The sequence below is a fragment of the Beta vulgaris genome, chromosome 5 (assembly GCF_026745355.1).
Source record: "Beta vulgaris subsp. vulgaris cultivar EL10 chromosome 5, EL10.2, whole genome shotgun sequence".
Taxonomy (NCBI): Eukaryota; Viridiplantae; Streptophyta; class Magnoliopsida; order Caryophyllales; family Amaranthaceae; genus Beta; species Beta vulgaris.
The window spans coordinates 24,803,127-24,830,539 of NC_079206.1; the positions used below are offsets into that span (position 1 = coordinate 24,803,127).

Genomic DNA, 27,413 nt, shown 5'->3' on the forward strand with positions numbered 1-27,413 from the left:
TCGGAGATACCGCACCACTCCCTCCTCCTCTATTTCGTCGCTGCTACTGTTGTTCGTGGGTGTACTACGTTGCTGCTCTTCGTGCGTCGTATCGCACCACGCTGCCTTCGCCGGAAATTCTCTCCTCCGCTCGCTCCGCTGTTGCGTCAGTGTTGTTGTTGGCTTCAATTCAAGGGGAGGGGGGTTATTCGAATTTTTGGGCTACGGGGGGTGGGGGGTTTGCGGCAGAGGGAGGGGGTTATTCGAATTTCTGGGCTACGGGGGTGGGGGTTGCGACAGAGGGAGGGGGAGGGTGGGGGTTGCGGCAGAGGGAAGGGAGGGTTGGCGGGGTTGCGTTGGAGGGAGGGGGAGTGGGGGGCGGTTGCGGCAGAGGGAGGGGGAGGGGTTGGCGGCAGAGGGAGGGGGAGGGTTTGGCGGCTGCGGCGGGGGAGGGGTGGGGGGATGGTGGAGGCCTGGAGGGGGAGGGGGAAGAGCTGGGCTGGGCTTAGGGTTAAGGATCAGGGTTTAGATTTTAGGGTTAGTATTTAGATTAGGGTTAGAGATTAGGGTTTAGATTTAGGGTTAGGAGTTAATTGTGGCAAAATAGTAAATAAAGTTAACTGTGAGTTAACGGCAGTTAAAAAAAGGGTATTTGGTGCACAAAAATGAAAAGTCAGGGGTATATGGTGAATTGTTGAAACATTGGGGGTATATTGTGAATTTCGCGATTTGTCGGGGATATTTGGTGAAATAACCGATAATAATAATAATAATAATAATAATAATAATAATAATAATAATAATAATAATAATAATAATAATAAATAATAATAGTATTTTGGATATTTTTAAATGATAGTTATAAATAAATAATATTAACAATCATAAATTAATAATAATAATAATAATGATAATTAATAATAATTATTTTATATTATTTGTATTAATATATTAATATTTGATGATGATATATAATAACAATAATATCTAAGAAGTAAATTAATATTACTATTTTAATAATTAGATTTAATAATATAAAAATATTTAGTAATAAAAATAATGATTGGGTTGGAATGTGAAAATTACATCATAAGCCGTCTTGACGAGATTTGATTGGTTTATGGGCTAAAAAAAGTGGGTTTATTTGTGCTTTGACCTAAATCATGTTCCTCCTAATAATAATAGTAATAATAATGAGTAAAGCTATAATAAACAAAATAATATATAGAAACATCAATAATAATAATACTTAATAGTAATGATATATAATAATAATAATAATAATAATAATAATAATAATAATAATAATAATAATAATAATAATAATAATGATAATGATGATAATAATAATAATAAATAATAATAATAATAATAATAATAATAATAATAATAATAATAATAATAATAATAAGAGTAGTTAGTAAAATAAATTATACCAACATAATAATAATATTTAACAAAATGGTTATAAAAGAATGGAGCTGAACTGAACTGATTAAAGCTGAACTGAACTGAGCTGAACTGATTGGATCTAAACTGAACTGAAAATAAGCTGGGGAGAACAACCCCTTAGAAGTGTTATTACTTCATATTGTAGTATTGGCCATGGTTAAAAAAATGAAGTAAAAGGCGGAGGTTGCACCCAGCAGAGCAGGTTAGCAGGCAATAAATTCCCCTGTCTCTCGCGCTCACTCTTTCCAAATTTCAAGTGTTCCTCTACAAAAACACTCTCCTTACTCCTTTAGTCCTTCCTCTGCAAAAACATACAAACACACACACAACTTTTGGAGAGAGATTAGAAATTCATGCGATCCTCTCACTAAAACTCCGCCAAACTAATCTCTCTCCTCTTCCGCCATTTTATCCGGCGATAATCATGACGGTGTTCTCTCATTCCTCCACCACTATCGCCGGAAAACAAGTGTTTCCAGTAAACTGCGAGGCGGAAGTCTCACAACACCTCCTCGATTCTCTCTCCTCCGGCGATCTTAAGTCTGCTTCTGACTGCATCTCCGACCCCTTCCTCGACGTCAACTTTGTTGGCGCTGTCTCTCTTAAGCTTCGACGCACTGAGGTCGTTCTTCGTGATCATTTACCTAACGAAATTCTCGTTCAGTATCAAGACTTCAAAACTGACGTTACTCCTCTCTTCTTATCCTCTCATTTCGGAATTCTTCATCTCGTTCGCCAACTCCTGGTAATTTTTTTATTTTATCGACCTACTAAATTGGTACTACTTTTGCATTTTAGTCAAAATTTGTTCTAATTTGGCAAGAAATCATCCGATTTTCATATAGATATAATATCTTCCATTTCACATAGTTCATATTCGTACTTGGAAATTTTAAGTCAGACCAGAAACATCAATAAGGAACTAAGAGAGTTTATATTTACCTATATGGATTTGTGGTCCTCCATCTGGAATACTAAAAATTAATTGATAATTTGAAATTCAAATTTTGATGCATTTATTTGTTGCTCATCTCCGTAATTTTTTTTTTTACTACAAGTACTAGTTATCGATGTTGGTGCGTTTAATTATATTTAGTTGACTGTATTTCAACGTTATATTCGTTTTCATTACTGAGAAATTAACGGATTATACTACTCCAATTTGACTTGGATTGTAAGCGCAGAGAATGTGATCTACATTCTACAAGAGTAGTAACTGGTTACTGGTAACTGAATATGCGGGTACCTCACTTTAAATTTGAAGCCTTCCTTTAATTTGACTTTTTTTTTTTTTTTGAGAGGTTCCTTTAATTTGACTTGGATGACTTTCACATAATATTTGAGTGCAAGGGTCGCTTAGCTTTTTCTTTTTCCATAGGACCCACCATTGGTAAATTTGATTTCTCAGAGAAGAGTGAGTATCTTCAGAATTATTTGCGCAAATTTTGGTTGATGTTTTGCTCTTCTTTTTCAAGTTTTGCTATTTTACTTTTTCTTTCTTACCGGAAGATTTGCATATGTTGAAAGTAGTTATGTTCTATATTTATACTTCTATAAGGTATAATATCCTAAAATTATTTCATTGTCTACGTTACCCACATTAGACAACCTTCACATAGAATTTTTATGGAGGGGTCAAATGATGAAATATTTTAACATACCGAAACTAACTTTTAAGCATTATAATATGTTAAATTTTTAAAAAAAATCTTGGAAAAATGTGTTTATTGTTTAGCCGAAATAAATTACATTCAAGTTGGATAAGTATTCAACAAATATAAGTTGAGAAGAACATAACCCTTGTCTTCTTTTGGTTCGACAAAAGAAACAAGAACTTTTGTTTTGACTATTTTGAGCATTTAAGCTCGGTTCTTTTAGACTGAATAAATGAAAATTCAATTATGTTCAGACATATTCAATTCATTCTAATTCAAACAAATGTCTCTCATTATTTCAGTTCCATTCATTCAGTACTAACTATACTGGTTTTTAGAAATTTGTGATGCAGCGTAGTTTAAGTTTGAGGTACAAAATACATTGATCTCGAGCTGATCATTGTGTTGTTTCTTCCTCTTAGTTTCAGCTTTTTAATAATTTAGAAATTATGCTTCTATATGTTTCTTACAATACTATATAGTAATATACTAGAATATAAGAGAGACGAATTAAAAACTATTCCGGTACAAATTTCAATTACTTTTCTAGGCTGTTTGGACGTTTCTTTGGTTTGGTGCAGCCTTAGAAAAAGCTAAAACGCTTCTTTTTGAGCATTAGTACTTTCATATGACACTATTTAACATTATTTAGTACTAATGATAATTCTTTGTGATAGTTAAAATGTTGGTTGGTTAGTTTACCAAAGGTTTCTCTATCCTGCAGTTCTTATATCACGCACTCAACTGTTATTAGGAATTACAATAAGTCAATAACTACAATATTGACTAAGCTATAGAAGTACTATGTATATCTTCTACAATAAACTCGAGATAAACTTTTAGCTCATTAGTTCATCTTGATTCGTTCGAAAATTATGATTGGACAAAAAGAACGTAAATTTGAACGTGTTTATATCTTAGAAAAATTCTACTAAGTAGGTACTTCCTCTGTTTCAAAAGATAAGACATTCACGCTTACGAAAATTTGCTTTGACCACAAATATCTCTTAAATATGATAAACAAAAATTATAAAAATAATACCGTTGAGTTCGTCTTGAAAAATACTATAATAACATTATTTTTTAAAATTTTCTATTAACATAAATTGAGAGTAATTAACAGTCAAAGTTCGACCTTGAACATTATGTGTGCCTTATATTTTGAAACGGAGGGAGTAGTAAATATTAGTTAGCTAGATGAGAAATGGAGTTGTGTGGGCTTAACACTTTGTGCACATAAAAAATGTCCCTTAAGAACCATGAGACAAAATTTAGGCAATTGAAATTTGGCCATTAAAATTGGCCAAATAGCGAAACTCATTTCTGATTAAATCTTGGTGTACATAAAAATCTGCATTATCAGTTGAGAGAAAAAAACAAAACAAGGAGAGGGTTGTTCTGAGGCAAGGCCAAAACAAAAGCACAAGGACGTGAAGTCCCTACTCCCTAGAGCGCCACAATCTGGTATTTATAATAAATGCTTTTAAGTCCCAAACTTGTTCAGTTGGTTCTGCCATTGTTATGTACTTGAATTGTTATCAAAGTAGCAGAGTATTAAAATTATCTTCTCTTGTATCTTGCCTTTCATCTAAAGCTTGTTGGTCAAGTCCCTACCAACTATGATCTTTTTGTAGGAGTATGTTCTTATTATTATCTTCTGCTATCATTTAAGCGTGTCACTTAAATGCTATAATATGTTTGTGCTGTTCATCTGCATAAGATGGTGTTCAACTATGAGTAATTGTATATTTGTACTACACCTACCTAACTCTGCTTTGGAAATTTAAAGGGTTAATAATCCTAAAAAACTACATGTAGGTATTGTCTCAAAATATCTATTGTTACAATCAATGTATTATGTGTGGAACAACTAAAACTATTATATTATTCATTTGCTCATTTTACACCCTCTAAAATTATTAATGAGCGAAATAATAGATTTGGTTGTACTAGATGTTTAGGATACATCTAATTATATGATAAATATTGTCTGATTGTTTATATATATGTTTATAATGGTATTATGATGGGAGTTTGGGACCAAACTATCAATTGTAAAAGATTTTAATATTTCTACTTTTTCTTTTTAAATAATCTTATTGAGTTTTACACATAAAAGTACATTAATCAATCTATTGCAAATCAACCCAACTTTACTCCACATGTTGTCTGATTAATCTCCATTGCATCGCCCAGTTCTACTTGGGAAATGATCCTGTCCTGGGGTCTTTATATAAAATGAGAAACAATTATTTTAATCATTCACAATAAACTAGAAGTACTAATTAAGAATGAATAGATTAAAGTTTTCACTCCCTTTTTTCTGTAAAACTGAATATGTGGGGACTAGGGAGTAAATTTTGGGGCAAGATTATACCAAGTCTGCGTAGGGGTGAGCAGAAGTCTAGAACAAAAAAATTGGAAATAATCTTGTAAGCCCATAGTCAAAACTCAAAACTTCTTGTTTTGCAAGCCCTGATTCTCAGAATTATAAGTATAACCTCTCGTCGTATTATCTTTTGTCTCACTGCTAGTTTGTCACTTTCTTTATTAAATTATATTTATTATTAAAAACATCCACTTGACTTATTTTAAAATAAATAATACATTAATACTTAGTAATCAATAAAAAAATGTGACACAGGATAATGAGAATTTCAGTTCATAGTTTATGTAAAATGTGGAACAGTAAATCTGAGTTACCTCAAAGGAATAGGCATTGAAAGTTTTCTTTACCAATTGTAAATTTTTAATTTCTTGTGAAGAACTATTTCTTTTCCTGACTACTTTTTTAAGTTTAGTGAAGAGTATAGTAAGAGGAAAAAGGTTGCTTCTGTAGCAACCTTTTAATGTTGCTTAACTGATGTTCTATCGTCAACTAAAGAGTTTTAGGCATATTTGAGTATTGCGATTTTTTAAAATAAAACTTTTAACATCCAATCAAATAACCAATGAGTGGTTTGGAATGAGGTCAAAGTTGGTGGAAAGCTAATGTAAGGAACTTAGAATTTGAGTTGTATAATTTAATTTTTTTTTTTTCTTAATCTAATTCTTAAGAACGTGTTATACATGTTTAGACTAAGATGTCTCAAGCTAAGTTTAGTAACAATGGTTTCAAGCTCGGTTGGTGGTGTCAACTGTCAAATGTCAAATGTCCATCTCTAATTTGTGTGTGAATATATCAAAGAAATCAAGCTCATATTGCAGTATAGTTATTTTATTAAGTAGTTCATTGGCGATGTAAGAAATCAGAAACCATTATTGACAAACCCATGATACAAATTTATTGCTTCTTCTATTTTTTGTGATACAACGTTCCCATATAAACAAGTTTCATATTATTTGTAACATTATGCAGTTTATTTACGGGCTCTTTGTTTATATCTATTTGCCTCCCATCACATAGTCCTTTTGATATGTGTGCCCAAACTGTACATTGCAATATATTAAAAAAACGGAGGAAGTATCAGCTTAAACACGAGTCAGGCGGGTTGTCGGGCAGGGAGTGAGGTTAGAAGTGTGGAAACAACATGGTGGATTGGATTTGTTTTGATGATGATAAATTGCATTATTTGTTTTGTCATAGGATTCTTCTGGTAGATGATATAATAAGCGGATCTGAATATCTAGGTGACATGAATAGATGATGCACATGAAGATCCGCAAGGCCCATATTAAATTGTTCCTCTTCCATGAAGACAGACCGACGCTGTAGTTTATAATACAATCTACAGTAGATACTAGATCCCTCATGCATAGTTTTTTTTAATTATTATATGACTTCACTATCCAACACACACAACTTCCATGCTCCCCTGTTTGTCACATCATCATCTGAGTTTTCGTTTGTCATTTATTTGATTCTGAGTCGTAAATCAATATGGTATTTTTTTTTTGGTTTGTTTTTGGCTCAATAAAACAAAGAGAAATACAAGCATGTTAGGGTCCCTTTTTTTATTTTTTTTGTCTGCATTTGTGTTTTCCTTTGCCATCAACAAAATTTTGGAGGGCATTCTGGTAGAAGTTTGGCCTTGTCTAGTTCCAGTACAAGCAACAAAAAACACTAAAATATGTGAGAAAGAGATCAAAAAATACTGTTTGAGGCCGACTTATAATAACTTAGTGTAGACATTATAATAAACTGTATACGTCCAAAGTTTATTAAAAGATCTATCTATAGCCTGAAACTTTCAATTATGCATCATGCCATCATATACCTCAGGGCACAATGAAAATCACCAATTACCCTTCTCTATTGTGAACATCAACCTGTTGTCAGTGTACAAAGACTAATTGTGCTTCCAAACTACTCCCTCCGTATCTTACTTGCTACATTTCATTTTAGCTTTAATATTAGGAAATACATGTGGGGTGTTATGGATCACAACTTAATCAGTAATTCAGAAACTTTATCAACAATTGAGAAACAATAGGGAAAAATAGATTGATAAATGACAAATAGGAGGATAAAATCGATAGAAATAATATGGGGACTATATGCCAGAGATGGTGAATATAGCAATTAATTTGCGATATCCATTTAAGGAAGCTGTAGCAAATTAACAAGATAAGAGGGAATATGAAATTGTGTCCAAAAGCTGAAAAAGGTAATTGTCAACCTTCCAGAAACATCAAAGTCGAAAATGACAATTGATGATTGTTGGTTACTAAAGGCTGATTGGTGAATGTTTTAAGAATGTAGAACCACAAAGTTGGGTATATGGTGAATCATCGAAACGTAAGGGACACAAGGTGATTTTTTTGAGGAAATTCTCTACAATAAAAGATTCAAACTCGAAATAGAAAATTTCATCCAAATTCCATAATAATTTTTTGTAAGTCTGCATTAGATAAGTACAGAGTAATGCTGTAGCACAAAACAATCACATTAGCACAAGACATTAGGGGATTTAGTTGAAATTTCCAATATTGATCTTTCAGAAAGTTTCTAGGTCATATTACCTCAGGATCATGAAATGGTTAACAAGGCTAGGATAATTGGGTTAGTTTCTTTGTAATGCTTTGGTTAGTGCCTGCCTGAAAAACTGAGGTTTAGCTGTTTCATTGATGACAGAATGCTGGAGCAGACGTGAACCAGAAACTCTTCAGAGGTTTCGCAATAACTGCTGCTGTGAGAGAAGGGCATCTGGAGATTTTGAAGGTGTTGGTGAAGGCAGGGGCTTCTCAACCGGCCTGTGAGCAGGCACTGTTGGAGGCAAGCAAACATGGACGGGCAAGATTTGTGGAACTGCTCATGGAGTCTGACCTCATACGTCCCCATGTTGCCCTACATGCTTTTATCACAGCATGTTGCAGAGGATTTACTGATGTCGTTGATACAATGATCAAGGTACTAAATTTATTGCATTAGTATATCCTACTTCCTACACCATGTTTGACATATAGAGAGATTTGTTGGCATCTATTTAGTAATGTTTGCTCTTGGCTTTCTTATTGATGATAAGGACACGTTACTCTTAATTGTTTTCTGACTTGGATTCTATATTGCCTAGTCAAAATCTGATTTAGGTTTTCTTATTTTCTGTTGTTCGGTTTAAAATGGGTAAAAATACTTGGACACAAAGATTGAAAAATCATTATCCATTGTAAATGTTTTCCGTCCAACCTAATAGAGCTCTATCAGCGGCATTGGCTTACACGGACAATTTGTTGTTATGATTGACAGTGTGGTGTGGATGCAAATGCAATGAACCGTGTACTTGTCCAATCATCAAAGCCAACTCTTCATACCAACATTGATTGTAATGGCCTCGTTGCTGCTGTTGTCAGTAGGCAAGCATCTGTTGTCCGTTTGCTGCTACAGGTGACTTTCCGTCTCTTTACTGTAAATTCTGTAACTGCAGTGATACACTGATTTACCATCTGAGACTCTGCACTAGACCACAAACTACTACTGTATGTAAATATCTGAATATCTAGCATGTTAAAGCATTAACACAGTACATTTTACATACAAAAAATGACAATAATGTCCTTGAAATAAGCAAGTTAAAAATTGAAGTGGTCCAGAAAGGGGAGAAACAAACTTACCTTCATATGGTTTTCGTTATATCATATTAACTTTTGACATTATTTGCATATTTCACTACTAACCCTCTTGTATTATCTATTCATAGAAGTAAATATGATTTCATGGGATATTGTTAGATCCCTTCAATATTTATTTTTTGAAGTATTAACCATTTATAACTTTTTATTTTTATATAATTATAGATATTAATGTCTGAAAATTGTACTTTGTAATTTTTTTTTATTTTTAAGTTGGTAAGACAAAGGATCCTATGCAACCTCGCACAGGTATAACCAGCCAAGTTTGCAAATCAAAGTCCTTGAAGGGAGGGGGGATGGTAAGGGAAACCTCACCCCTAAAGAGCCTCTAGTGAGATTTGATCTCATGAGTTTGAAGTCATGAGGTCAAGTCTTGCTTGGTACTTGTGCCTTTGCAAATGTGTCAAGTACTCTAGGACCTAGGTACAACAAAAAGTTAATATTTTACCAAATTATTTGATAAATGATAGACCCATGTACTTTTTTATAGGTTGGAATCAGGAGGGATGATATGAAATTAAAATTTTCTTTGTTATTGTTGGTCTCATTATGTAAAATAGCACCTGGGAGTGGGACGGAGAGGCTAGGCCTATGTACCTAACCGGTACTAGTAGTACAAATATCAATTGTTATGGGAAATGATCCGTTTAACCTGATCTCTTTTCAAAAAAATATGTACTGTTCGTGATGTGTGAAGTAGTTGGGTTCATTAATGAAGTTTGTTCAGGCCTTGAGGGTAACAACTAAATCACAGCTGGATATGTTACCATAAAGAGTACCATGCATCCGTTCAAGGTTCTCGTACGGATGAGTAATGAGAATATCTATCTGAATCCTGATGCCTTCTTAACTCATCGCCTAAGTACACCAGTACATGATGAGATATGGAGCAGCATAATATCAAAGTGGGGAAACATAAATCTGCAATAACTGTTTTCAGTCAAGTTCAAGTTAAATGAATTTGTATTTCAAAATTGACTAGTGACTTACTGTACATATCTTTACAATACTTTTTAGTAATTTGGATCAATTAGATTGATTTTTTTCAATGCAACAGAGTCCCATGAGCCTAGAGGTGTCTATTGGGGCCTAGTTGACTCGGCTATTTTAAGCCAACATTTCATCCGGCTTGGTACTCGCCCTAGCCCATGAGCTGATTAACCCACATGGTCACATTATTTGGTTTGAATTTTTGTAAGGATTTTTTGATGGAAATAATCACACCTTTGAGCGATTCTTCCAAAACAGTCTTAACTTTTATAAATTTGGGAATAATCCAACTGTAGAGTGTGTTTACTAAAAATAAACCCTTACCTGTTGGTAACTTGCAAATGTAGGTAATCTCTTTTGTCCCTCCTTTGCTTCTTTTCCTCCATAACCACCATCACCACCTAGCCACCCCACCCCCACAACAAACCCCAGTCCTCTCCACATCCATTCCCCGCAGGCAGCCAACCCCCCACCCTACCCCACCCTACCCTTCGTCTCTGCCACACCCCCGTCGGCCGCCGCCCCTCCTCCCTTTCCTTGTTGCCTCCCCTCTCCTCTCCTCTCCCTTCGTCTCTTCCCACCCCATTGGACTCCCATGCGGCCAAACCTAAGCCCTTGCAAACCCCCCCTCTCCCCTACGTGCTTCCACAGCAAACCCTCGTTCCTTCTTCTTCCTCTTTCTCCCCACTCTGAAAATTCAAACAAAAATTATTGTTTTTTGAGGGATGGGGCCAATGGCAGGTGCAGGAGGAGGAAGGATGTGGAGCGAAGGCGGAAGGGGTGGCGGGGGTGGCAGAGATGAAGGCTGGGGTTGGGGGCTGGGTGGGGAATTATTGTGAGTGGGAGGGGAGGGGGCTGGTCGAGAAAAAAATGTCAACAAGTTTTCTTTAACCGGTCAAATAAGTCATGGGTCAAAAGGGTCCATTTTGAGCGGAAACACACCAAAGGTTGGATTATTCTCAGATTTATGAAAGCTGAAACTGTTTTGGGATCATTGTTCAAAGGTGAAATTATTCCCAAAAAAAATTCCTTTTTTTAATCCAATTAACCCAACCTAGCCCATCTAGCTACTACCTCTCTGAACACAATAGAAAAATTTGCAACATATCAATGAAACAATAAACACAATTTTCACTTTTTTAGTTGCAACTGTTATTTCACGTTTTCTTAATACAGATTTGACCATTAATATTTTATTACTGATAAAAAAAATTATTTCAAATCTCTATGTTTTCAGAGTACACATGGGAAGAAATAGATCGTAGATGATTGTAGTTTTAGTTTATATAATACTTCCTCTGTTCTATAATAATTGCAACATATCCTATTGACACATTTCTTAAGAAACCCATGTGAAGAGGAAAGAGATAGTTAAAAACTATGGTGATGTGATAGGAAAAGGAGAGAAGATATACGAGTAGAAAGATTCCTAGGAATTAATATGAAGCTTCTAAAAGGAAGATGTTGCAATTTAAAAAGAACGGAGAAATAGTATAAAAAAAATCAATATACTTTTCTGGACAAATAATTAGCTGTACCAATGGAAATAATTGCAGAATTTTGTTGATTCAATTTTTACATTTCATATACGATATTTTTGTAGTTTCTCTACTCTACCCTGTACCATCATCTTCTTCAAAGTCTTTATAGACCCTTGTGTTTCCAAAAGCTTCTCAATGATATTTTGTCTTCTAAGTTCATTTTCTTAGGTATAAAACTGTTTATTAAGCCGAATTCTTCTCATTTTAACGTGGAAAATCCAACATAAACTAAATTAATAAATTTGTTTCATTCCTTAAATGAGATTAGCGAGCATAGAATGCTTGTACAAGTGAATAGATAACAGTAGGGACGGTCTTGAAAGCTGTGGAGATCTGGTTAATGGTAAGGGTGCAATTTAGATAATCAACAAGAGTAAGGGATGCAGTATTATTTGTCTTTTCATTATCTTATGATACCGCACAAAAGAAATGGTAACGTTTAGCATATTTGCTTAGGAAAATAGATGATTGTATATGGGCTTTCCGGAACTCTCATTACTTCTTAATTTGATATACAGGCTGATTTAAGAACAGACATTGAAATGAAACTTGGAGCATGGTCATGGGACACAGATTCTGGGGAAGAGTTTCGAGTGGGCGCAGGATTAGCAGAGCCATATCCCCTCACTTGGTGCGCAGTTGAGTACTTCGAGACCAATGGGGCAATCCTCCGAATGCTTCTAAGAAAACACTCTCCGAATACTCCTCATCTAGGAAGAACTCTTCTCCATCATGCCATCCTCTGTGCTAACAGCGTAGCTGTCAATATACTACTTGACTGTGGTGCTGATATTGAGTGTCCAGTTAAATCAACATTCAACACTTTGTTCCGTCCCTTACACATGGCTGCTCGACTGGGATTACCAACAATCCTCCGAGCTTTACTTGAAGCTGGCTGTGATATAAACTCCAGAGCAAACTCGGGTGACACAGCTCTTATGATTGCTGCCAAATATAAGCAAGAAGAGTGTCTCAGGATACTGGCAGCAGCAGGTGCTGATTTTGGGCTGATAAACAATTTTGGTGTTTCTGTTAGTTCAATTGCTTTTGCAAATAAGTGGTCTTTGGGTTTTCAAGAAACAGTTTTGGAAGTCACCAGATCAGGGAAAGTTCCTCAAAGCAGTAATCTGTCAAGCTTTTCAGCTTTGCTATTTGCTGCCCAAGCTGGCGATACAGAGGCTCTCAAAATTGTACTAGCACAGCCAGAAATAGACATTAATCAACATGATGATGATGGTTTCACAGCGGTCTTGCTTACAGCTTTGAAAGGTCATGTAGAATCCTTCCGCTTACTCGTTTATGCTAGGGCCGATGTAAAGCAGACCACTAAATCAGGGGATACTGTGATTACCTTATCTGAGCTCAGTAGCATGAGAAACTTGTTTGAGAAGGTATTACTCGAGTATGCACTTGAAATGGACAATCGAAATGCTGAAGGGTTCTATGCTCTACACTGTGCAGCTCGTCAGGGAGATATAGCAGCCGTTCAACTGTTGACAAGCAAAGGTTATGATGTGAACGCCCCTGATGGAGATGGCTATACACCCCTAATGCTAGCAGCCAGAGAAGGCCATTCCCATATATGTGAGCTCCTGATTATGAAAGGTGTTCGTTGTGATGTTAACTTCAGAGGTGAAACTGCACTTTCGCTTGCTAGGAAGAATAGTAGAAAGGAAAATGATACTGAATGCATTATACTAGATGAGCTCGCTCGAAGGCTGGTATGCACGGGAGCTTGTGTGCAGAAACACACCAGAAGAGGGAAAGGGTCGCCCCATGCTAAGATGATTAAAATGGTGGGAAACACAGGAGTTCTGTCATGGGGAACATCCCGCAGGAGAAATGTGATCTGTCGAGAAGTTGAAGTTGGTCCCAGTGCACGCTTTCGTAAGAACAGGCGAGGTAAAAGTGATGCAGAAGATGCTGGGGTGTTTCATGTAGTAACAACCAAGAACAAGGAGGTGCATTTTGTCTGTGAAGGTGGTTGTGATGCTGCAAAATTATGGGTAAGAGGAATCAAGCTCCTAACAAATGAAGCTATTTCAGGCTCCAAGCCAAACCATATTTGAATGTTAAAAGAGTTTTGCATTTAGGTGTATTGGTTTTCTATAATAGAGTTGTAATACTTCACCTTGAAGTATTTTTTCATTGTAAATATTTTCCAACACTGTCAAGATTGAAGCAAATCCAAAAAAAAAAAAAAAAAGCTTAAAATTTCTAATAATATTATTCGAACATGTTCCACAAAAAGCTTTATCAAGTTTCCTTAAGTCATCACAACTATGAGAACACATGAAGCTACTGTTTTCTGTGCAATGTATAATGAAGTTGAATCTCTGCATCCTTAAAAAGCAATACCATCTGATTCAAGCACTGTATAAAGCAAATTGCATAAAACATGGTGATCTTATGATACTTTTTAGGCTGAAGATATCTCCTTCTCCTTTGCTTTGCACATATCCTCAGCAGACTTGACAAACTTCTTAGTCAATTCATCAATCTAATGAAGCATAAAGCAACCACTATCAAAAAAGGGAGGGGACAAAAAGAAGAAAAGAATATATAGATATAACCGGCTATTCTTGACTGCTTACTTCTTTCTCCAATTTTTTGGCACCGTCTTTAGGATAACCAGCTTTCTTTATAGTATCCAATGCCTGCATAAAAACAAACAGTAGTTTCCAAATGAGCTTGTTGGACATGTATTTGATCTTGCAACAAGTCATTTGAGAATTAAGTTCTCATATATACTCCTTCCATTTTGCTTTTCCAAAGTGAAGTTTATCAACTTTGACCGTGATTTAACAACTAGATATTACCATATGAGATATTGTTAGATTTGTTCCAATATGTAGATTTAAGTTACCAACTTCTATAAATTTATTAATACATAATTGGAGATATTAATGGTGAAAGTGAGTAAACTAATTAAAAGAAAAGGAGTAACTTTGTTAATGTCCCATGCACTTGTATAAAAGGTTTTCTACTATGCCACAACCGACCTGTAAAAATTTAATAATTTCAATTAAATGATTTTATAATCAAATTTGAAATATCTAATATGCAAGAACTAACATATAATCCCTTAAGAAAGTAATAGTCACAGAATCACACTATTTTAGAATATCCCCCGAAAGTTGTCATACTTTTAGATAAGATTGTAAGGGTTAATAATTAAATACCCTAATATAACATAACTTATATTACAGTATGGGGAGAGGATGGGAATATCATAATCTTAATTATGAAGGTAGGGGACATTGTGACAAATGTCGTTACACTTCACAAGTAAAAGAAAGAAAAAGGAGATATGCGGCTATCTCCAACTCAACTTTCTTATCTAACCAAACAAAACCATCAACATTACCCTTATTCCTTAGAAGAGTCTGGATGAGGTACAAAGAGGTTGGACAAACACAGCCTTACTTAAATCAAAAGGAAAGTTAACCCAATGAAGTTTTGAATAATCATTAGCTCAAGACCTCGCAACTGCCTCAAGCTGCATATCATGCAACTTGTACAACATGCAAAGCAGACAAGACATCCATAATCCTTATTGTGGTACGAAGTGCACATCCATATGCCAGAGTACTCTGCTTAGTCTATATTAACAATGTAGATAACAGAAGCGACATTCAGATAAATATCTAGACTTGGTTTTTTCCCGTCCTCAGATCTCCGCTTCCTACAATAATGAGCTCTCCATAGTAACCCTTCAACTACATAATGAGGAAATATTAAAATCGACAGAATTGTTATCATTACCACCAGAATCTCAGCCATCTGAATTGGACCCAAGACCTACTCATGAAACAGGATCTCTTTTGGGACAACCTAGTTCTCCCTCTTTTATCCCCCCAAAGACAGAGACACAGCACAGAAGAGGCAGATGGAGAAATAGAATGAGAGATTAACAATTAGACAAAGTATGTCCAATAAACCTTTTGGCGAGCTCTTCTAATGCTTTGCTTGACATCTTCACTTGATTTGGCAACAATCTTACACATGGCCTATATTGAAAAAGGTAAATTAATCCTCAACTTCAAAAGCATTATTGTAGCAAAATAACGTACAGATAATGCACCTGTATGTGCTCCTTGGTTAATCTGTCCATTAAAAGGAACCACAGAATAAGTTGGTTAAATTGAAGGAATAAGAACACTTCAGATACTATCCATGAGATTCTAATACGATAAATCTAACAAGTCACTTACGGAGGAACAGCAGCTATCAGTCGCTGACCATCAGATTTTGGATTTAAGCCTAATGGAGATGAAACAATGGCTTTCTCCAATTCTTTACTCGTCTGCAAGTGCAATCACTATATAAGAAGAAGATATGATGACTTTAATGATACTAAAAGCGAGGCATGTGCAATAATAATATTTACAGTATTTTTTTCATTTTCCTTTCAATTGTCTTTTATTTCCTGTCACAAATTTTTCAGCCTTAATATAGAAGATGCATCACATTTCAAGCAGTCACAGGTCATTAGAAGTGAAAGTCAATAGTACTACACATCTATGTACCAGGTCAATTATGGTGACTAAATTAGCTTATCAGAATGCAGCTTGCAGCAATAACAGCAAACGGAATGACAAGTGCATTGAAGTCGTATAAGAAATGTAATCGTAGTGAACTTTGCACTTTGAAGGTATAGTTACTTCTGGGTCATAAGGAGTTATTGATAGAGTTTTAGGGTCAATGATGGTAACAAGAGCCATTCTGTTCAGATTCATCTTTACTCCACCAGTTTCCACAATGATGTGGTCAAGCATTCCTGCAAACAATCATAAAGAAGTTCATCAACTTCTAGCCAGTTATTAATAATCTCATCTTTGTAGGAGCTTCAACAACGGACCTGTCGATGCTCTTCCCGTCCGTAGCTTCATTAGCTCTCTTGATAATGCATCCAGGGCTGCCTCCATCTGTGAATTAGCAGTTGACTTTACAACAGGCCCAATGTCTTCAACAACTTGAGTCGCGCTAGCATCATCGTCCCCTGAAAAAAATTAAACCAAATAAATTGTATTCAGATCCATGCCTTCATTAGTCAATGGATCTTTCAAGATTTATAAAGTATGTGATTCCGTGAAAATGTCAAGATGTATGATTCTGCCTGGGTTTGCGCAATAGAAGTCTAAGAAATAAACATAAGGATAACCAAAAATGTAATCAGCAAGCCTGATTTTCTATTCTGTTTCTTAGTACCACCTTCATTGTAGATAATGATGACTACCCAATTGATCTCCTAGATTCAACAAGCAAAACTTATCTCAAATCTGGGACTGTGTGTGTGTGTGTGTGTGTGTGTGTGTGTGTGAGAGAGAGAGAGAGAGAGTAGAGAGAATATGTAGATATATACTTATATTCAGTCATTTCAAATGCACTTTATTTTCATTTGTATTACAAAATGTCGCTTAATATACTTCCTACGTTTATCAAGGAGATTGACTGGACATGTATTCAATCAATGCTTATTGCACAGCCATGGTAGACATGAAGAGCAAATTAATCCTACTAGAACTCTAAATTACACATATATTTAAAACTATGCAAAAGTGAGACACTAAAACACCAATTAAAAAGATTGTATAGTAGAACTTCCATTGATTGAGAAATGAATAATATTGGAAAGACAATGGCGCAGCCCTTGAAGCCAACAAGGTTAGAGCCTAACATGTTTGGCAGGAAGAAGTAAAGACGGTGTGGTTGATTATTCTCTTAACCATCCTAAAGTAGTAAAGAGGTTCTTTGAACAACACACGCACAAAGAGGATATAATTGGGAACCAAAGGAGGTTGTAAGTTGTAACACATGAGTGTTGAGAAATGGTCACCAGAAGCAAATAAGAACTTTTGAACTTGTGTTGTAATACGGCCAAATCTCAGGCAATTGCAACAACGTTATACTAAGAGTCCCACAAAGCATAAAATAAAGCACATGATGAATTTACGAGTAAACCCCAAATAGGGGGAAAACCAGGTCGCAAGCTGGTATCATGCCCTTCAACTGATCACCAATAATAAAAGTCAATACATCAAATACCTCTTCTAGATAATAGTATAGGCTTCACAAACATAGAGAAACAAGCTTGGAACAACAACTCTGCATAAACATCACTGAAAATTGGTAATTATAACAACTAGGAAGGAATTAGTGCTGGATATAATATATCGACTTCGGAAGCACAAAACGAAACACTATGTCAAATATTGGCAACGATAGGAGCAAATTTCGCCTTCGATTAGATGGCAAAAGCGAACCTTGATGACAGATAGAATTACCTTAAGGGAGGAACTTTACACTTTTCCTCTCCATGTGATAAAGTTGCTTGTAAAACAAGTTGGAAAAACTTGGCACGTTATCGCCCTCCTCAGCCAAGGCAACCATTTCCTTTCATCTCTCAAGCTACGACCAATATGTCTTTGGTGAGTTTCCATTGACCTTTTCTCAAATCATATTGTCCTAAGCTACCAATCTAACTTGTCATCTCCCATCTTCATATCGCCAAAAACACTGCTAGCATATGATTATGAGAACTCCATGTGTGAGGAGAGATGATACAATACCCATGAGTAAATCAACCAACCACCAATAAAGTACAAGCCATCACTAGTGACAGTAGCCGAACTATCGCCATCATATTCAGCCTTCTCAAAAGGAAGGTTTTTTCGACTTTTCTCCCCTTATGTTGGCCTTTGTTTGCTTTTGTTAAACACAGCGTTTCCGCCATCCTAACCAACATATTCCACGGTTGGATTGTCGTTTTGTGCTTCCAAAATCGGTATTCTTATTAAACCATAATTTTTCCATAAGAACTATATTAGCACTTTGAATGATGATTATGGAGAATTATTGTTCCAACTTCCAAGGTTGTTCCTTGATGTTTATGGTGCTTCTTGTAGTATCTAGAGAAAACACTATGGTATACCCACTTGTTTTACAAGTGCTCAGTGGAAGAGCATAATACCACCTTACTATCCCGTGGTTTTCTCTACTTATCAGGGTTTCTACATAAATTATCATGTGCTATACATTTTGCTTTGTGGTTGTTTAAAATTAAATTGTTGTTGTTCAGATATGTTTGCTTGAGATTGGTTGTGTTTGCTGATTTTACAACACAAGTGAGGAAGTGCTATTGAGTCTGCTAGACATTATGTATGTTTTGTGACCTTTTTCCCGACATCTTGCTAGCAAAAGCTTGGTTATTAGTGTTTGGATGTTTTCTTGTTCCCTAAAACAAAGGACGGGAAAGAGCAGAAGCAATCGTACGAAGATAAATATTTAGCACACTAGAACCAAGTGGATTGTTGGTTAAAATGGCTGACAAAGTTATATCTGGTTGCATGTTTAATTTCACAACTTCTAATCATCAAACTTGGAAGATGAGAATGGAAGATACTATCTATATATAGGATTTGCATGAACCAATATTTAATGAGACTAGGCCAAGTGGCAAGGATGAAGCTGCTCGGAAGTTGCTTAATCAGAAGGTTTGAATTTTGGTTTGGCAGTTTATTGACTCAAGTGTTTTTCAGCACTAGCAAGTGACACAAATGCCTAAAGTTTGTGGAAAAAAGTTGAGTATACATATGAGAGATATAATTTACTAAGCAAAGCCTCATTCATGAGAAGACTTGTTAAGTTGCAATACTCTGATGATCAAAGTATGATTGAGCTTTCAAATGTCTCAAGGTTAGTGAGCCAGTTGGATTTGCACGCACTACTTCTCCTATGTTTTCCACCAGATAGTTCGGAGACTCTAGTTTTGTCTCCTTAGCAACTCCCCCCCACAGAAAACTCACAATGGAGATCATGAAGGCGAGCTTGTCAAACAAAGAAGCAGGGCGGAAGGATATCCGCTTAAACAGGGGATCAGAAGCATGTGCAGCCCAATTCTCAAAAGCACAATTGTAGCAAATGAGAATCAAAAGCTCTAATCCTTCTACCTACATTCTGTAACTATTTCATCTTCAATCTCCCCTAACACCTTAAAAAAACCAGCATACTCAAAAATAAAATTGCTAAAAGATCACATTTCCTTATATATTAACTGCACTACTTCAAATCAGAGCAATTAGTAGAACGAAAATCATCAACAAACAGAAACATACTGAAATGGCGAAAACCATCACATATCAAAATTACTATTTGTTGATTTGGGTGGCCCAAATTCCTTTTCTTGGCCCAACTTCATTTAAAGCCTAAAAGCTAAGTTACTCTCTATTACTTGCCGCCTAACATAATACAAGATGATCATGAAGATTCATGATTGTTCTAGATATGATAAGTGGCTTAGGAAGCCTCTAGATATTATTACTCTTATGTTCACAAAATTTGAAGAAGCACCTAGATTTTTTTGGTGTAAGCACCGACCTACCCACCTATAAATATGGTGGTGTAGTAATTTTGGGAATCAACCAAAAAATCATTAACCTCCAAATACTCCATCCATCAAAGCCACCCACATTCTCATATACACAATATCCTACTCCACTATTCACTTTAGTTTTCTCCTTTGTGAGTTTATAATTAACAATTGTGGGAGTTGTAATTTTATCTTTACCCTATTAATTTGGGGTACTTGTACTCTCATAATTTTATATAGTGGATTTTGGTACTCGTCGTCCGTGGGTTTTTTACCTCTATTTGAGGATTTTTCCCACGTTAAATTTTGTGTCCCCTATTGCTTTTCTTGCATTATTTTTCTTATTAATTTCTCGATCTTATTACGGTTCCGCTACGCTCTTATACCTAACAAGTGGTATCCGAGCTAACGATTCAATATGTCGACTGTCACTAAGTTCGACATCGAGAAATTTGATGGCAAGATAAGCTTTAGTATCTGGAGGATCCAGATGAAGGCCGTTCTTACCCAGAACGGATTAAAGAAGGCTTTAGAAGGAAAATCTAAAAAGCCGGCAACAATGACTGACGAGCAATGGGAAGAGATGGATGAAAAAGCAATGTCGGCGATCCAATTATGTCTAGCCAAGGAGGTGTTACGCGAGGTCATCCATGAAGAGACCACAGCCGGTTATGGTCAAAGTTGGAGTCTCTCTATATGACCAAGAGCCTCGCAAATAAACTCCGTCTCAAAGAAAGGCTATACACAATTCGTATGGCGGAAGGTACTTCCATTCAATCTCATCTAAATGAATTTAATTCTATTCTTATTGATCTTGAAAATTTAGAAATCAAGATTGATGATGAGGATAAAGCTGTTTTATTAATTGTGTCCCTACCTCCCTCTTACAAGCACTTTAAGGAAATTATGTTATATGGTAATAATGATACTTTATCTTTTGAAGATGTTAAATCTAATTTACTCTCAAAAGAAAAATTTGACCTTGAAGTGCATACTAATGATAAAGCTGAAGGTTTAAATGTAAGAGGGAGATCACAAGAAAGAGGAAGTACCCATAAAAAGAAATTTAGATCTAAATCAAGGGGACATAAATCAAACATAACCTGTCGTTATTGTAAGAAGTCAGGGCATGAAATTTCTGAGTGTTATAAGTTGAAAAATAAAAAAGAGAAAGAAGAAAAATCAAAACAACCTCAAAAATCCGCCGAAGCCAGTTTCATTGAAACTGACTCTGAAGGTGACTCGTATTATTGGTAACTTCTGAAAAGAAGGGTCTTCATGAATGGATTCTTGATTCTGGTTGCACCTATCATATGTGTCCTCATAGGGACTGGTTTACCACTTATGAATCTGTTGATTGTGGTACTGTCTTAATGGGAAATGATACTCCCTGCAAGGCTATTGGAATAGGTTCAATCAAAATCAAGACTCATGATGGCGTTGTCAGGACTTTAACTAAAGTTCGTCATATTCCTGACTTAAAACGCAACTTAATTTCATTGGGCACTCTTGAGTCCCTTGGTTATAAATTCTCAGCTCAAGGTGGAGTTATGAAGGTTACTAAAGGTGCCCTGATTGTCATGAAAGCCTGTAGATATGGCAGTCTGTATGTCTTGCAGGGACATACAGTGACAGGTTCAGCAGCTGTTTCATCCTCACTCTCTGATTCTGATCTCACTCAGTTGTGGCATATGCGCCTTGGCCACATGAGTGAGAAAGGTATGGAAATCCTGAGCAAGCGTGGTCTTCTTACACCTGGTACTGGTAAGCTGGAATTCTGTGAGCATTGTGTTTATGGGAAACAGAAGAAAGTAAGTTTCTCTACAGCTACTCACAGTACCAAAGCTATTCTTGATTATATTCATTCTGATTTATGGGGACCTTCAAGGGTCACATCTTATTCTGGTAAACTGTTATATGATGACCATTATTGATGACTTTTCTCGTAAAGTCTGGACTATTTCTTAAGACAGAAAAATGATGCTTCCTCTTTCAAAAAGTGGAAGGCTCTTGTTGAGAACCAGACTGGCAGAAAAGTCAAGAAGCTCAGGACTGATCGGGCTTGGAGTTCTGTGATGGTGAATTTGAAGAATTCTGCGCACAAGCCGGCATTGCTAGACACAAAACATTACCCGGCAAGCCTCAACAGAATGGTGTAGCAGAACGTATGAATAGAACTCTTCTCGAGAGAGCTCGTTGTATGCTCTCTAATGCTGGATTGTGGCATCGCCGTGATCTATGGACGGAAGCTATCTCCACGGCTGCTTATATTGTCAACCGATCTCCACACTCTTCTATCGACTTCAAAATTCCAGAAGAAGTATGGTCAGGTACAACTGTTGACTATTCTTCTCTCAAAGTATTTGGTTGTACCGCTTATGCTCATATCAATGATGGAAATTAGCTCCTAGAGCTGTGAAATGCATTTTCATTGGTTATTCTTCTGAATCTAAAGGTTATAGATTGTGGTGTCTTGAAACTAAGAAAATTATTCTTAGTAGAGATGTCACTTTCAATGAAAATGCTATGTTAAAATCTTCTGGATCGGAGTCTTCTATTTCTTCTCCGAGCACAGGTGATCAGGAAAGTGCAGGCGAAAAGGTGGAGTTGGAGACAAGTAGCCGGTCTCCCATGGTTGATGTTCACTCTTCCTCGACCCCACAATCCAGCCATGATGCACACGATGATGATCGTGCTCCAGGTACCACTGACACTATCCAGCCACAACAATCGGATTATAATCTCGCACGAGATCGTCCGAGAAGGCAACAAGTTAGATCCACGAGATATCCTGAAGAGGAGTATGTGGTTGCTTATGCATTAACGTAGGTGAAGAAACTCCAGTCGGGTCGAGCCATCTACTTATTCTGAAGCCATCTCGGATCCAAATTCATCTAATTGGCTCGTGGCTATGAATGAGGAGATTGAAAGTCTCCACAAGAATGGCACTTGGGATCTGGTAGAGCTACCTAAAGGCCGAAGAGCGCTTACATGTAGATGGATTTACAAGCAAAAGGAAGGAATTCCCGGGTCGAACCTGCAAGATGGAAGGCACGCCTTGTTGTCAAAGGCTGCAATCAAAGAGAAGGTATTGACTTTAATGAAATTTTCTCTCCTGTTGTACGTCATACCTCTATTAGAGTCCTTCTTGCATTAGTTGCTATGTTTGACATGGAGTTAGAGCAACTCGATGTCAAAACTGCTTTTCTTCACGGAGATCTTGAAGAAGAGATATACATGAAGCAACCCGAGGGATTTGTTGTTCCTGGAAAGGAAAACCTTGTTTGTCGCTTGAAGAAATCCTTATATGGCCTCAAACAAGCTCCCAGACAGTGGTACAAGAAATTTGATTCTTTCATGATTGGACATGGCTACACACGTAGTCAATATGATCACTGTGTTTATTTCCAGCAGTTTGATGGAGTATATGTCTATTTATTGTTGTACGTGGATGACATGCTGATAGCATCTTGTGATAAGTCTCTAATCAACAACTTGAAGTCTCAACTAAGTAAGGAGTTCGAGATGAAGGATCTTGGCGCAGCAAAGAAAATTCTTGGCATGGAGATACGTCGAGATCGACAAGCCGGAAAATTATACTTATCACAAAAGAATTATATCAAGAAAATTCTTGATAAATTCAGCATGAATAACTGTAAGTCTGTCTCTACTCCTCTTGCTGCTCATTTCAAATTATCATCTACTTCATGTCCACAATCAGAGGAAGAAAAAGAAAAAATGTCTAGCATTCCCTATGCTAGTGCAGTTGGTAGTCTCATGTATGCCATGGTCTGCACTAGACCTGATCTTGCATATGCCGTTAGCATGGTGAGCCGGTATATGCACAACCCCGGAAAAGATCATTGGAATGCCGTTAAATGGATATTCCGTTACCTAAAAGGTACCATAGATCTGGGGTTGGTCTTTGATAGGACTCTAACATCTTCAAGTGATGTTGTTGGGTTCGTTGACTCTGACTATGGTGGTGATCTTGACCGTCGAAGGTCACTTTCAAGTTATATCTTCACTCTATGTTCTGGTGCAATAAGTTGGAAGCTTCTTGCATCTAAGGCTGCTCTTCTAACAAACGAAGCGAATAATTGCAGCTACAGAAGGTATAAAGGACTACATGGTTGGAGGTCTTGTTATGATCTTGGTGTTCCACAAGGTATCACTACGTTTCTCTGAACAGCCAAAGTGCTATCTTTCTCACCAAGAATGATGCATATCACTCCAAGACTAAGCATTTCAGTCAAATACCACTATGTCAGAGATACAATTGCTGAAGGTGAAATTATTGTCAAAAAGGTTCACACTTCAGATAATCCAGCAGATATGCTTACAAAGTCACTTCCTACCACTAAGTTCGATCATTGCTTAGACTTAGTGGGCATTCATGCTTGCTAGGCCCGCTGGGCTCAGACGACGAGTGACCTACGGAATTTGTTCCAAGGTGGAGATTGTTGATTTGGGTGGCCCAAATTCCTTTTCTTGGCCCAACTTCATTTAAAGCCTAAAAGCTAAGTTACTCTCTATTACTTGCCGCCTAACATAATGCAAGATGATCATGAAGATTCATGATTGTTCTAGATATGATAAGTGGCTTAGGAAGCCTCTAGATATTATTACTCTTATGTTCACAAAATTTGAAGAAGCACCTAGATTTTTTTGGTGTAAGCACCGACCTACCCACCTATAAATATGGTGGTGTAGTAATTTTGGGAATCAACCAAAAAATCATTAACCTCCAAATACTCCATCCATCAAAGCCACCCACATTCTCATATACACAATATCCTACTCCACTATTCACTTTAGTTTTCTCCTTTGTGAGTTTATAATTAACAATTGTGGGAGTTGTAATTTTATCTTTACCCTATTAATTTGGGGTACTTGTACTCTCATAATTTTTATATAGTGGATTTTGGTACTCGTCGTCCGTGGGTTTTTTACCTCTATTTGAGGATTTTTCCCACGTTAAATTTTGTGTCCCCTATTGCTTTTCTTGCATTATTTTTCTTATTAATTTCTCGATCTTATTACGGTTCCGCTACGCTCTTATACCTAACACTATTGTTTGACTCGTCTCAATATGTAGTTTTGGAAAATTAAATTTTTATAATTTTTACAAATCCATAATTAGAGATATTATTAATCAAAGTTTTACATCGATAAATGTGAAAAGTCAAAAGGGTAAACTAATAAAGGACGGAGGGAGTAAATAAAAAAAATTGTACAAAAAAATATGAACTCGCAACATTATAGTGAAAAAGAATGAATGAAAAGAAGAAGAAACATACTTGATTTGCGTCCTTTGGCAAAACTACGACGACATTCTTTGAGAAAATGGGTAGAAGGTAAAGTGGGATGTTGGGTGAAGGAAGGGGTGAAGAGAGGGGGATGGGAGTGAGAATGGGAGATGTGAGAGAGATTACGACAATGGTGAAGGAGATAGAGAGATGTGCGATGATGATTCAGTAATCTTCTCAGCGACATGGTTTTTTAACAAGGAATTGCAGGTTTTGAGAGTGGGGATTGAAGGGAAGAAGATGAAGATGGATGTTAACTTCTGAGGGTTTCTGAACTATTTTTAGAGCTAAACACCAAACCTAAAGTTCCTTTTCCTCTCTTGACAACCAGAAACGAGAGAAGAATTTTTTTTTTTTTTTTTTTTTTTGAGGGGAACGAGAGAAGAATTTAGAGCATGTATTTTTGTTGTTGTTGAAATTAGAGAAGTTTATGACTAAGAGAGTGGGTTAATTGCACATGTGCATTGATTTAATTCGTTCTGATTTAATTAATTAAAATAAATTTAGATTAACTTAACTAAAATAAATAACCACCAACACCACCACCAAGGCACCACTGTCAAAAACAACAACATTAAGGCACCACCGCCAAAAACACCAACAAGGCCAACAACCCCCATTTCGGCCCACATAATCACCTTTATGCACCACTGGTATTTGTCACCAACCCTCTCTAACCAGTGGAGGCGATCGAGTTATGCATAATCCATGAGGGTAGGTCCTATGGCCGGCTAGAAGCGGGTCTCATCAAAACTTGAGACTTTCCTAGCAAAAAGTCACCACCCCCCATTCACAATGGCACGAGAGGTCAAGGTATCGTTGGCTCGCCTCTTAGGAAATGTGGTAGCAATACGCTCCATTTGGACCGCAATAGGGTGTTGTATTGAAACTGGCGACGTGTCCCTCTAAGCATATACCTCCCTATCAATTACAGTTCCTCCCCCCTGATCAATTTCCATTCTACCCGCCCAAACAGTGTAGAAGACATAAACCGTACCCAAAGTTTGAAGATGGGTTGGTGGATGAATTTGGCGTTACATTGTTGTAGGATGACGTCATTTTCATCACTCGTGATGGCATAGTAAGTATCACGGTGGTGGTAGTTAGGGGGATGCTCAATCTCCTCCAGCATTGGACTCGGAGAATTCTAGCAAATTTCGGGAGGGATAGGCAGAAATCCTGATTAAGTAATCTGTAGGACACATAGGAGATGGGTCCAGTTTGGGGTTTGATAACCTCTAGATTACTATAAAATTCATAAACAAGCACGGGGTATGTATTAACATGCATGAAAAAAATATTTCATCCCTATGATTTTCATGAAGTCCTTAAATTCATATGCGATAACCAATTTACTAAAAAATTTAATGTTAAGAAAATGGGTAGGACTTACCTCGCGCCCTTTTAGGCGCTAAAACATTTCGCGCTGCTCTTCTGACGTGAAGATGACATCGGAAAAGGTATCGTACAGCGGGATGGCCGGTGGTGGTGGTGGTTATGTCCCGATGCCAGATTCGCGACGCCTCCTCAAATTCATGTAGCTTGGAAAAAATGTGAGAATTTAAGGGATTTCTCACTCACTTTAATGGTGGATGATCGAAGGAAGTTTTTCACTCACTTTAATGGTGGAAGAAAGGAGGAAAAAGATGGATGTGAGGGATGGAGTGAATGAAAGTGAAGAGGATGGAGAAAGAAATTTGTAGGAGATGATGAGATGAGTGATATTGTGAAGATTGAAGTAGCTTGAATGGAGGTCTCTAATGGTGGAGGGTGAATCTGGGGAAGAAGATGAGAATTGGGGGTTAGGGTTTGAAGGAGAGAGAGAGAGAGATTGTGAGAGGAATGAATGAAGAGAGTGAAAATCAGGTGAATATACCTCGAATAAAAAGCCACGGCCGGATAGGGGGAAGTAGGCCCGATGAAATCGGGAGGAGTTTTTTCTTCATTTTTTCCGCCCAAAATTTGGTCGCGGGCCCGATCGGGTAATTTTCACCCGATGTGGTCGGGTGGCCTGCTTTGTCATTCTAGAATTAGACAATGTGCACTC

At 36.8% G+C, this 27,413-nt stretch overlaps 2 protein-coding genes across 3 annotated transcripts; one reads left to right on the top strand and one right to left on the bottom strand.

The window, feature by feature from the left end:
• The first annotated feature begins 1,646 nt into the window (after positions 1-1,646).
• On the top strand, positions 1,647-13,954 carry LOC104893178 (uncharacterized). The gene is made up of 4 exons (XM_010679262.4): positions 1,647-2,176; positions 8,161-8,436; positions 8,773-8,910; positions 12,205-13,954. Exons 1-4 carry the CDS (start codon positions 1,856-1,858, stop codon positions 13,753-13,755), a joined length of 2,286 nt encoding a protein of 761 aa, XP_010677564.1. The 5' UTR covers positions 1,647-1,855; the 3' UTR covers positions 13,756-13,954.
• On the bottom strand, positions 13,883-25,742 carry LOC104893177 (uncharacterized). Of its 2 annotated transcripts, XM_010679261.4 has the most exons (8): positions 25,358-25,741; positions 16,548-16,688; positions 16,351-16,466; positions 15,901-15,992; positions 15,771-15,792; positions 15,628-15,696; positions 14,281-14,343; positions 13,883-14,186 (listed from the first exon to the last, which is right to left on the bottom strand). In XM_010679261.4, the coding sequence occupies exons 1-8, from the start codon at positions 25,551-25,553 to the stop codon at positions 14,106-14,108; spliced, it is 780 nt and encodes a 259-aa protein (XP_010677563.1). In that variant the 5' UTR covers positions 25,554-25,741; the 3' UTR covers positions 13,883-14,105. The 2 variants fall into 2 exon arrangements, with proteins under 2 accessions (XP_010677563.1, XP_048500647.1); XM_048644690.2 differs by lacking the exon at positions 15,771-15,792 and having other exon boundaries at positions 25,358-25,742.
• Positions 25,743-27,413: the final 1,671 nt, after the last annotated feature.

Coding starts and splice junctions, on each gene's coding strand:
- LOC104893178 (XM_010679262.4), top strand. CDS start 1,856: ATGACGGTGTTCTCTCATTCCTCCACCACTATCGCCGGAAAACAAGTG. Junction 2,177..8,160: donor ATCTCGTTCGCCAACTCCTG/GTAATTTTTTTA, acceptor CATTGATGACAG/AATGCTGGAGCAGACGTGAA. Junction 8,911..12,204: donor TTGTCCGTTTGCTGCTACAG/GTGACTTTCCGT, acceptor TTTGATATACAG/GCTGATTTAAGAACAGACAT.
- LOC104893177 (XM_010679261.4), bottom strand. CDS start 25,553: ATGTCGCTGAGAAGATTACTGAATCATCATCGCACATCTCTCTATCTC. Junction 16,467..16,547: donor GACGGGAAGAGCATCGACAG/GTCCGTTGTTGA, acceptor GATTGTTTGCAG/GAATGCTTGACCACATCATT. Junction 15,793..15,900: donor CTGATAGCTGCTGTTCCTCC/GTAAGTGACTTG, acceptor TTTAATGGACAG/ATTAACCAAGGAGCACATAC.